General features: G+C 39.4%; 1 protein-coding gene across 1 annotated transcript in view; it reads left to right on the top strand.

Moving 5' to 3' along the window:
• The window catches only part of ZC3H14 (zinc finger CCCH-type containing 14), a 37381-nt gene that overhangs the window by 17718 nt on the left and 7527 nt on the right, over positions 1-12136 (top strand). The window contains exons 7-12 of the mRNA XM_015825485.1: positions 2956-3116; positions 3554-3654; positions 4431-4586; positions 6439-6513; positions 7345-7504; positions 8167-8390. Of these exons, the coding sequence (XP_015680971.1) occupies positions 2956-3116; positions 3554-3654; positions 4431-4586; positions 6439-6513; positions 7345-7504; positions 8167-8390 (877 nt within the window). The remainder of the gene's footprint in view (positions 1-2955; positions 3117-3553; positions 3655-4430; positions 4587-6438; positions 6514-7344; positions 7505-8166; positions 8391-12136) is intronic.

The raw sequence follows: 12136 nt of genomic DNA, 5'->3' as shown, positions 1-12136 counted from the left end.
GTTGTTCCACTGGTTAATTGTTCTAACTGTCAGGAAGTTTCTCCTTAGTTCTAAGTTGCTTCTCTCCTTGATCAGTTTCCACCCATTGCTTCTCGTCCTGCCTTCAGGTGCCTTGGAGAATAGCTTGACTCCCTCTTCTTTGTGGCAGCCCCTGAGATATTGGAACACTGCTATCATGTCCCCCCTCGTCCTTCTCTTCATTAAACTAGACATACCCAATTCCAACAACCGTTCCTTATATGTTTTAGCCTCCAGTCCCCTAATCATCTTTGTTGCTCTTCTCTGCACTCTTTCTAGAGTCTCAGCATCTTTTTTACATCGTGGTGACCAAAACTGGATGCAGTATTCCAAGTGTGGCCTTACCAAGGCCTTGTAAAGTGGTATTAATACTTCACGTGATCTTGATTCTATCCCTCTGTTAATGCAGCCTAGCACTGTGTTGGCTTTTTTGGCAGCTGCAGCACACTGCTGGCTCATATTTCGGTGATTGTCCACTAGGACTCCAAGGTCCCTCTCACAGTTACTACTGTTGAGCAAGGTACCATCTATACTATACCTGTACATTTGGTTTTTCTTGCCTAAATGTAGAACCTTACTTTTTTCACCATTGAATTTCATTTTGTTAGATAGCGCCCAGTGTTCAAGTCTGTCCAGGTCCTCCTGTATCTTAAGCCTGTCTCCTGGAGTGTTGGCTACATCTAGAAAGATAAAATAGAAAAGAAAGTAATGGAAATATGATAATTTGTCTTCTTGCCAATTATTTGGCATTATTTTAAATATAAGCTGTGATATATCAAAGTATAGGGTAGAGAATTGAACTAATTGATCTGGGAATTATCCAGCTTGGAGATTCTAAACCTTTGAAACAAATATGTTGCCTTCCAGATGCATCAGACTGAAATATCCATAATTGCTGAATGTGTGCTCAGAATATAGTTGGAGAAGGCTACTTAATAAGTTGAATCCCAAAGATGCTTTTTCAAAAGGCAACTGGTCGTTCTTTGTTTTTCTTTGAAGATGTTTCACTTCTCATCCAAGAAGCTTCTTCAGTTCTGACAGATCAGGACTGAACTAAAGAAGCTTCTTGGATGAGAAAGGAAATGTCTTCAAGGAAAAACAAAGTCCAGTTGCCTTTTGAAAAAGCATTTTTGGGACAATCGTGACCTGGACGACAGAATCTCCATAGATAAAAAGTTGAATCAAAAATATTTATGGAAAAATACCGGTAGTACTAGAATATTGAGCAATGCTTCCGTGAATCTCTGTATGTTCCTTCACTGTGATATTTTGTATGGAAACAACATTAGGAAGGGGTGGGGGTATAAAATAAATATTCAGAATCTGTATTCCAAATGTGAACTGATATTCTCCTGAATAAGAATTTTTCTTTCTATATGCTGCCTTGGGATGACAGATACATGACAGATGGGATAGAAATATTTAATTATCTAAACAAAATGAATAAACATCCCCTCCCGCCCAAAGTATAATCTACTTTGTCATTATTTTTACTCTACTGTTACTCTATTGTTTATTATGCTAGATTTTTTTTTCCTCTTCGAAAAAAAATGTGGGTTTGGACAAATTTGATTATATTGTTATTTTTATAATTTGATTAAAATAAAGGAGCGCGGTTCTCTAAAATCTCCTTCTCCTGCTTCGCATGTTTATAATTTAAAGTCCTGTCCTGACTTTTGTTACCTGATCAGGGCCAGCAACAGCCTTCAATAACAACAACAACAACAATAATGATGATGGTGATGTGGGAAGGGACCTTGGAGGTCATCTAGTCCAACCCCCTGCTCAGGCAGGAAACTCTATACCATTTCAAACAAATGGCTGTCCAATCTTTTCTTAAAAACTTCCAGTGTCGGAGCATTCACAACTTCTGGAGGCAGGTTGTTCCACTGGTTAATTGTTCTAACTGTCAGGAAATTTCTCCTTAGTTCTAGGTTGCTTCTCTCTTTGTTTAGTTTCCATCCATTGCTTCTTGTCCTGCCTTCTTGATGGCGATTACTACTGTTTCTTTAAAGGGAGCAAAAACTAAGCCAAGGTTACATATAGCTCATTAGCATCCCTACCCTTACCCCAGAAAATCCTCACAATGAGGTGAGTGGAGTAAAAAAAATCGGCCGTTTTTGCATTTTGGAGTTCTCAGGGGGCAAAAATATTTTCAGGCTTGCAGATGTTAAAGGCAGATGTTTAAAATTCTTTAAAACTTCTGAAACCGTTTATGGAGAGCAGCTGTCAACATGCTAAACACAGTCATGTGGGGGAACCAACATCCCATTCCCATGCTGCATTTTTTGTTGTTTTAAGCCAGGGGTAGTCAACCTTGGCTCTTTTATGACTCGTGGACTTCAATTCCCAGAATTCCTGAGTCATAAAAGAGCCAAGGTTGACTACCCCTGTTTTAAGCCACTTTGTTCCCTCTCTCTCTCTCTCTCTCTCTCTCTCTCCCTCCCTCCCTCCCTCCCTCCCTCTCCTTTCCCCTCTCCCTCTCCCTATACACAAACATACCCACATGTGCACAAATTAAAATATCTTAAATAGACAATGTTCTCTACTATGTATGTTCCCTAAAACCTGGTCTACGGAAACAGGGCATCTAAATCAAATGGCACAAATCAATTCGTATTAGCATCATCTAGTTTTTAAAAAGTATTCAACAGATGAGTTTTAAACTTTTCTTGTTTTCAGTGGTGCATGGGACTGCTCTCAGAACATATTATTGTGTTATATTCTTTTATTTTGTCTTGCTGTGTGATCCCTTAATAGTTTGCAGAAAGGAAATACAAAAGGAAAGAAATAAAAAGTGCTTGACTCCTAAAAAAAATCAGGAAATCTTTTACATAAATCTTCAGAGTAAAATGGACATGGAAGTTACCCTGGCCTGGAAATACATTGACTGGCAGATCAGATTTATCAAATAAAATATTATCCTATTATCTGCAGGAAGAAACTTTGAGGAAGAGAAAACTCCCAGTTGTAAGTTCAGTAGTCAAAGTGAAACGGTTCAGTAATGATGGAGAGGAAGAAGAAGAGGAAGATGACTATGGTCTGCGACTGGGAGGCATCTCCAGCAGTGTCTCTGTGCCTGCAAAACCTGAAAGAAGGTAGTGATCTCTTTTTTTTTTAAAAAAAATATATTTTCTAATTATACTACCATTTATAACAGGTAGCTTTATGTTAGACAGCAATAAAGTCTAGATAGGCCTCCGGTATGATCCTGTAGGGCCCATTTAGATCCATATATTCTGGCTCAGCAGAAAGCAGGTGTCTATACTTGATTTTGCTGATAATAGTTTTGAGGCCCAGTTTATAAAGTGGCTGTGAAATGTAGCATACTTTGCAAGGTTGAGAGATATGCACAGATGAATAGAAGTATATCCATGAGGAGGAGAAAAAGTGGCCACCATTTAGCCACCATTGAGTTGAGTGACTTAATGTATTTCAATCCTTTTTTTTGAAAATGATATGTGGCAAAAAAAATGTAATAAAAAGGGAGGTATTAATTAAACATCCTTGTATCTGTTTTATTTCGATCATTTAGGCCTTCACTGCCACCTTCCAAACAAGCTAATAAGAATTTAATATTGAAAGCTATATCTGAAGCTCAGGAATCGGTTACAAAGACAACTAATTATGCTACAGGTAGATCAATTTGTGAATGATTTCTATGCAAGTGTGATTATAGAATGATACTTTGCACATCTGGTGAAAAGATAACTTAGAGCAAAATGAGTTAGTTTTGATTTAGAGTGATACAAGCTTTTTGCTGCAACACATTAATATGATCCTCCTTTTGAATGTTTTTTAGCCCATATCCCTTATCCATAATAGCCCTTTTACAAACAAAAAATTGCTTGTAAATTGGCACTTGTTAATTTTTTTATTTTTTTTATTTCCTATTACCTTTCTACCTTTTTTCACCAGCTGTGAGCCTGCCAAGGTGGGGGTGAATATTAAGGGGTCATTAAGGACCCTCTTTCGGTCTTACAAACTGACCTTGATAAGAAGTTCCCAAAACCAGACTTAAGTTTGTTTGGAACTAATCTAATCTCTTTTAAGTTAGTAAACCAGATTATTTGTACAAAGCTTATCTCCTCTAACCATGAACTAAATACGTACGTTGTGTGAACAGTGGCATTTCCTAGTAATCCCTGCCTGTTTAACCAATATGGAGGAATGCTGGAAGTCAAAATTGCAAATTACCTGAATAATCCCACAGCACAATGTGTATGTGCACATTGGATAGCCCAATCTTTTAGACTGAAAATTCAAAGTACCTTGAAAATAGTAGTTTTCCTAGTTAGGAACTGAATTGTTTGGGTTAAATTTAGTAGAATTTTTAGAAGATCACAATGTGGGATAAAATACCTGTTATTGTTTGCTTCTTTGTATAACATATTGTTTTGGTTTATGGAAAGTTGCACCAAAGCAGACAGTTCCTGTGGCTCCCAGAACTCGAACTTCCCATGAAGAAGCCCTCCTCGAAGTGATTCATGGCCAGAATCAACCAAGCAAAGTAAACTCTCAGATACAGGAAGAAGAACCAAGAGAACAGACATTAGGAAGAATTCCAGGTAGTGTTGAATATTCCACTATAGTCTCAAGTGAACAGAAAGCTCAATTACACCTGATTGATAATGAGATATTGTACTGGAGCCTTGTCTGATGCACTCTTTGAAGGAAGATATTTCAACCTTTTTCTCACATCCGGAATAATTCACACATACTTAGATAAGCACAGAAACACAGAAGGTGCCAAATGGGTTTTATATGTATATTGGAGAATATAAAAGAAGCTTCTTTAGATCTCAAAAATCCAGCATGTTGTTTCTCATTACGAGCATCACTGTTCTGAGATAGTTCGTCAACACAATTTTAAGACTATCCCCTTCCCTTCTCCTAATAACATTTCTGAGCGAGGAAATGGGATGGGAAGGAAATGAATGTTTACCGTATGTCAGCAGTCCCCAACCTTTTTGGCTCTGCATACTGGCAGTGATGGCAGGGGGGAGGGGATGGTTTCATGGATGTAACCTAATCCCGCGCATATGCAAATAAAGCTTTGTGCACTTTCCTGCTGCTTGTGTGGCTCGTTTTCAAATAGATGTGATGACTCTCCCAGACGATTCCACAGATACCTCTCTAGATATCAGCTCAGGGGAGGATGAACCAGTTCTTGGCACATCAGGAGCTGAATTAATTGATGGCTTCAAGCAGCTGTCTGGAGGGGATTTGGCTGATGCTCCAGCTGGGGAAAGCATGCAGTTGCAGATTGTCAGTGAAGAGGAGGAGGAGGAGGAACTGCCTTCTGCACCTGATCCAAAAACACATAGAGCAGAGAAAAGGCAGGAGCAGAGAAGGTCAGCCAGACTACTCAAGAGGAGAAAGCCTTGTCCTTCTTGATGGGCTGCTAGCTACTTAGCACAGCAGACAGAGGGAGGAATTGCTGGGAACAACGTTTTTGTTTCCTAGCTGTGTGTTTTCTGGTTGTTGTGATTCCTGCCTCGCTTTGGATTGACACCCTGCCTTGACTTGAATTGTGTATTGGAAACTGGACTTTTCTTGACTCGTGAGCTCTCTTGTGTTATAGATTTAAGTTTGCCTGGTGGATTTATTTTGTTTGAGAAACTTTCAAGTGCTTTGTGGACTCTTTGGCCATTGCTCTCTGGACTAACATCGGTGTGCTTGTGGCTGGACTTAATTGGGACAGTTCTGGTTTTTTTGGTGAAGGAAACTGCTGGGAAATATTAATAAACTCACTAAACTTCAGTTATATGTGTGTGTGAGTGAGTGAGCAGGGCAGCACAACAAGCCGCCAACTGGTCCTGGTCCGTGGCCTGGCAGTTGGGGACCCTTGCCATATGTTTAAGGGAACCAACCTGATTCATAGGAATTGAGAGATGTAATTATTCCATTTTGATTATTTCTCCGTTTCTGAAGTACAATTCTTGTCTTGAAAATTAAATGCAAAATATGTTTATTAGGAATACTGCATGTGAAAATAAATATTTTTGACAGATTTATTTAAAATTATACTTAATATATAAGATAGATAGAATTGTGTAAAGCTAATGTGGTCCAGAAATAGACTGATTTGTGTGCTTTTTCTGTAAATTTGAATGATTAGCCTCCTCCATGAATTTATCTAGGTTTTTTTTAAAACTTAAAAAAAACAGTGTAATGTCCTGAATTTTGTGAGATGCAGTTATGAAAATAGAGATAGGGTGCAAGCCTAGTGGCTACATTCAGCTTCCTACCAAATAGAATTTGGGAGAGATTTCATTCAAATAGTCTCATAGAAATAGATGCAGCAAATGTTGAATTAAATGATAAGTTGTCAAAAATGGGGGCAAGTTACTACAGTGTTGTTCCCTAAGTTGAACTGAAGAAGAAGGAAACTTCATCTGCATTCTTAATTTATTTTAGGAACCCAACAGAGGCAGCTCTTTTCCCGTCTCCAGATTGAGCCAGGCACTGAAGACATATTACAAAAAACTGAAGGTTAGTTGTGGCTGGTATTTTTAAGCATTATCTTATATTTTCATACTCTTAGAAAAAACTACATTTCTTTTCTGAATTTTTTTAGTAGATAAAATTGCTGCTGCAGCAGGAATTGCCAATCCAACTTCTTATGAATGAATTTATTTATTTATTTATTTATTTATTTATTTATTTATTTATTTATTTTATAGCTTTGCAGAAAGAACACCATATTGTTACTTAAGGAACGGTTGCTGGAATTGGGTATGTCTAGTTTAATGAAGAGAAGGATGAGGGGGGACATGATAGCAGTGTTCCAATATCTCAGGGGTTGCCATAAAGAAGAGGGAGTCAAAGTATTCTCCAAAGTTCCTGAAGGCAGGATAAGAAGCAACGGATGGAAACTAATCAAGGAGAGAAGCAACCTAGAACTAAGGAGAAACTTCCTGACAGTTAGAACAATTAACCAGTGGAACAACCTGCCTCCAGAAGTGGTGAATGCACCAACACTGGAAGTTTTTAAGAAGAAACTGGACAGCCATTTGTCCGAAATGGTATAGGGTTTCCTGCCTGAGCAGGAGGTTGGACTAGATGACCTCCGAGGTCCCTTCCAACTTTATCATCATTATTATTATTACTTATTATTTCTTTAGGGCTCCTGTGTTAAGAAGCTGCAGAATCATTGGTTGTTTGAATAGCTTTGTCTGTTAAGCAGAGAGTAGTTTGCCACTTTTTTTTAATGATCAGTAGTCATGATTTATCTTTATTGAGTAGCTTCTTGCTTACTCTCCATTTACAGTATGTTGTTGATTTCAAGGCTCTATGAGACATCTGCCATTTTCTCTGGTTTAGATTATTATGACTTAGAATCAGTGATCCACACAGATACAAGATCATTTATTCTGAAGAAGCCCAAGCTGTCTGAGGAGGTCACCATTCCCAAAAATCTGGAAGTGGGGAACAGAACTACAGATGCCTTACAGGCACTTTCAGGACGGCTCATTCAGACTCGGTAAAAAAAAAATCACTCCTTTTAGTTCAATAGAGAAATAAACTTGGAAACTGGGCAGATTCATACTGCATATCTAAATAGTGAACTTGGTCATTGCTTGCCTTAACTGTGAAGGTAGCACACTTTATATAGAGACAAAGCAGATTGTGGTAGACTTATTTCATATGTTTCCTTAAGCCCCTGATTAATCTATGCCAGTAATTCATGTACTATAGTATGTTGCACAAAATGAATATTAGGTTCCAGAATTAAGGACTGGTAGTTGTGGCTTTTGCTCTATATGCAATGAAATATTTTCAGTCTCTTCTAATTCTGTAGCTCAGAAGAATTTTCTGCCCTCAGAGATAGGTGGTTGGGTGGATGATTCTACTAGTCATAACTTTTCTAGTCAAGAAGCATGCTCCGAACAGAATTATAAAGAGTGGATAGACTTCCTTCTTTGCCCAAACTAAGGATATGAGACGCAAGTGTATATTTTGGGGGGAAGTAGTTTAATCCACGAAATCTTTTAAGGTCTTAAAAATTATTTTATAAATAATTATGTTGTATTGATTGCACGAATTATGTCATCAAGTCATTTTCAACTTGAATTGTTGGTATCAATTACCATTCCTTTGTTCTTGTTTCAGTAACTTAAACCATTCTTTATTGTTTTGTTATAGAGAGCAGCTTATACTGTCAGAGAAGCCTGCTAGTCCCAAGTTCATAGTCACTTTGGATGGAGTCCCCAGCCCTCCTGGGTACTTATCCGATCAAGAGGAGGAAGAACTGAATCTTATGGAGGGAGTTAGGCCTATTCCATCCAAACCTACAGGCAGCAAGGGATTAAGAAACCTTCGCACACAACAGATGCACATTATATCCAGACAGCTGGACAGCACAGATGGTAACACTCTCATCCTCATTGATAAGGTCTTTATGGTAACTTGATTGCAAAATATCCTTGGGCAATTGAAAATTAAACTAGACGCAGGAATGCAAAGACTAATATCTAAGCCAAATTTCTTAGGATATATTATTTTTTTACAGAATGTTTTAAGTTTAAAAGAACATAGATTTCATTTATCTACTCTGCCTGATTGTAATTAGGACTCCATGCACTATGGCACATGGAGAAAGAGAGGATGACCTTCCCTTGCTGAAGGGAGATTGAAAGCCTAAGGCCAGTCTCTGCTTCTATACTCCTTATCTCAAGAATTAAGTAGCAGGATCTTGTTATTGCCTAGGTTCTGGCTGTTTTTGAGATCTAATACATCTCTTCTCATCCTCAACCTCATTGTGGATGAACGCAAACCTGCTTGTATTACTGAGACCTTCACCAGCAAGGAGGTTGATATAGTCATCTTAGGGTTTTGCCCAGACAGATTTCAGTGGTTGCATCAGCCACAAATCCATGCTAGAGAAGGAGAAATGGATTGTCATCAGGATTACTCTGCAGATGACAAGATACATTGTCCTGCAGATAACTGGATATGAGGTGCTTTTAGTGAGTTAAGCTTTAGGGAAAAGTTACTGCTTACTGATTTCGCTGCTGTGCATCTTCTTCCCTATCTAGGTTGCTTAACTGCATCATCAGGATAATAACTGCAACTCCCTAGACTTCTGGCCTTGGGAGATTTCAAATTGAGTTTATTAGGAAGCAGTGCTGCAGTTCATGAGTTCCATGGCCACCATGACAATCATGGACTTGTTCTTGGAATTATGGGCCCAACACCTATATGTGTTAGATCTGTTTTTTGTCTGAACAACTGAACCTGATCTGATGTGGGGGAATTCTCCATCAATTCTTTTCATGATCAGCTTACTTGAGGGAGACTATGATGGAATTCGTTGGTGCTATGGATCTGCAGGGAGGAGGGATGTATTTGATAAGGTTATTCCAGATGTCTAATGGTCCCTATTGATTTCCAAAGGGCACTTGGGAAGTTTTCCAAAGTGCTGGTGGATGGTTCTACTGAGTGCCTTGTTGAGCTCTGGAATAAAGGGTTAATTGTGGTACCTGACAGGATTCTTCCTAAGTGGCCTCTCTATGACCATTGATCCAAGGAATTTTCTTGGTTTACTGAGGAACTCCAGGCCAGGGGTATGGGACTGAAACATCATTGGTGGTTCAGGTTGATGTTCTTCGGTGGGATAAGGATGTTGGAACAAGGGAGAGAGAAATGTGACTCTAGTGATCCTGCTTGATCCCTCAATAGTTTTTAGATCCTGCTTGATCTCTCTCAGTAGTTTTTCATGTAATAGGCTATAGTATCCTCACAATCTATTCAAGAGATTGTGAGAGGCATTACTTTGCAGTGGGTTTTTTTTCCCTAAGCAGTTATTATCCTGCTTCAGGTTTCAATCATAAACAGAAGTTTGCCTGAAGAGTTTGCTTTTAATAGAAACATGCGGAAGAATAGTCCAAATCCGAATCAGAGTTCCAAGAGTCAGGTCAGTGTTGTCAGCTATCTAGAGGTCAGAGGTTCAAGGTTTCTTAAACAAACAGGATTCATAGGAATCTTATAAAAGAGATCAGACATTGTTTCCAGCAAAGGGAGCGTAAATCAGAGCTGCTTCTTTAATCAGGTTGGAACCAGCTGTCACGAATCAAGAGATTTACTCCCTTGCTTGGCAAGCATCCTCATGGAAATCTCTGCTCTGCTTTGTTCTCCTCTCTACTAACTGGGTATGGGGGCTATGAGGTATTACATCATCCTCATCTGACTGCTCCAGTTGTCCTGGTGGTGCATATATTTGATCAGATTCATGTGATTCCTTGGCTTGGTGTCTCTTGAGACATTTCAGAGGTTGAGCTAGAGCAGCTTCTTCAGATTCAGACTGGGTCATGATAGATAGTTTCACTCAGTCAGTGGTAAAGGGCAGAGAGAAGTCACGTCTGCTGGAGTAGGTTAGCCATCAGCCTGAGATGAAATATTATCAGTGTGCAGATGGTACCAGTAATATATCTCTACCCATTCAAGCAGGAAATGTGCCAGAACCCCTGGCCCTATGCCTAGAACTTCTAAGGAGGTGGATAAAATGAATCCTAGCAAGATACAATGTCTGTGGATTCTTAAGTCAGCTTTTTCCAGACATAGTCCATCAATGCCTCTTGATAGAATTTTATTCCCCCACACCAAGCTTGCTCACAATCTGGACATTCTCCTGAACTCATGGTCCCTGCTTGAACAGCTAGTTCAAGAGGTTATGGGTGTGGGGACGCACAATTACATCTTGTATATTAGTAGCAGCCATTTCTGGAACAGGAAGTTTTGTTTTTGATCACTTACTCCCTTGTTACCTCATGGCTAGGTTAGTGTAATTTGCATCATTCAGAAACTTTAACTGTTTCAACATGCAGCAACCTGAGTAATAATGTGAGTACATATCTAGCCTGCACCGCAAAGCTATGCTGGTTAGTCAGCATCTGCATATAATTCAAGATATTGCCCTTTGTAGCTCAGAGCTTAAATATCTCCAAGACTACCTTTTCTGAGGGGTCATTGATGCTCTCTGAGTTGGTTGTTTTCTTGCAGATGTTTCATTATCCAAACTTTGCAAATATTTCATTACCCAATCAGTGCTGATGTGCACTGATGATGTTACTTAGTTTGGGTAATTAAATATCTGCAAGAAAACAACCAAGCTCAGAAAGCATCAAGGAACCCTCATTTCAAAGAGCCCTGGTGGTGCAATGTTAGAATGTAGTATTGCAAACTAACTGCCCACAGCCTGGAGTTTGATATTGATGGGCTCAAGGTTGACTCAGCCTTCCATCCTTCCGAGGTTGATAAAATGGGGGCAATATGCTGACATTGTAAACAGCTCAGAGAGTGCTGTAAAACATTATGGAGAGGTATATAAGTCTAAGTGCTCTTGCTATTGCTAATTCAACCCTGAGCTATATTCTCCTTTATTGGTACTACTTTATCTGAACTGAATCTGTTCATTTAATAAGATCTAAAAGGAGCCTAAACTTAAGTGAATGCCATCTATGAGGACCTTGTATTTGAGATTTTTCAAGGATGGCCCATGGCCTCTGGAAGCCTTAGATATTCAAATCACCATCTCCTTATTGCATTTTTGAAGACTTCTAAAAACATAGTTGCTTGGAGAGACATTTGGGGTTTGTTGGCCTCCTGAGGCAAAGCAGATAGGAATCACAACCAGATGAGCTAATTCTACTTTATTCTGGAGCTACAATGTTGCCCAGTTTAGCAAGGGCAAACTTTCCCACATACAGTTACAGGGACACTTGAAGATTCTGCTCCTCAAATAGTGACACATCAGGGCCATGTCGTTTATGTTGTTATGTTACCAGTAGTCCTTGCTTAATGACCCCAATTTTCATTGCTAAGAGAGCTGGATGCTAGGCAAAACATCACTTGACAAAATTGCTTAACAACAGAAGCATCGGTAGTCCAGGTTGCAGTCATTAGGCCAGGACCTCCTGCCTCTCCTGCCTTTCTCTGCTTCAATTCCCCCACATATCCCCCCATCCCTGCCCTTTTGGCCATTCTATGTTCCACTGCCCTGCTGCCGTATTTGTTGCCCTGTGCCCTACTGCCTCTACTAGCCTGGTTTCCACTGCCCCTTTCACCTCTGTTACCCTGCACTCCACCATTCCCAACTGACTCTTGTCTTCTTCCT

This window comes from Protobothrops mucrosquamatus, unplaced genomic scaffold (genome assembly GCF_001527695.2).
Source record: "Protobothrops mucrosquamatus isolate PMUCROS unplaced genomic scaffold, P.Mucros_1.0 scaffold2660, whole genome shotgun sequence".
NCBI classification, from domain to species: domain Eukaryota; kingdom Metazoa; phylum Chordata; class Lepidosauria; order Squamata; family Viperidae; genus Protobothrops; species Protobothrops mucrosquamatus.
Note: the sequence above shows the minus strand (reverse complement) of the source record. Positions and strands in the feature narration are given on the sequence as shown.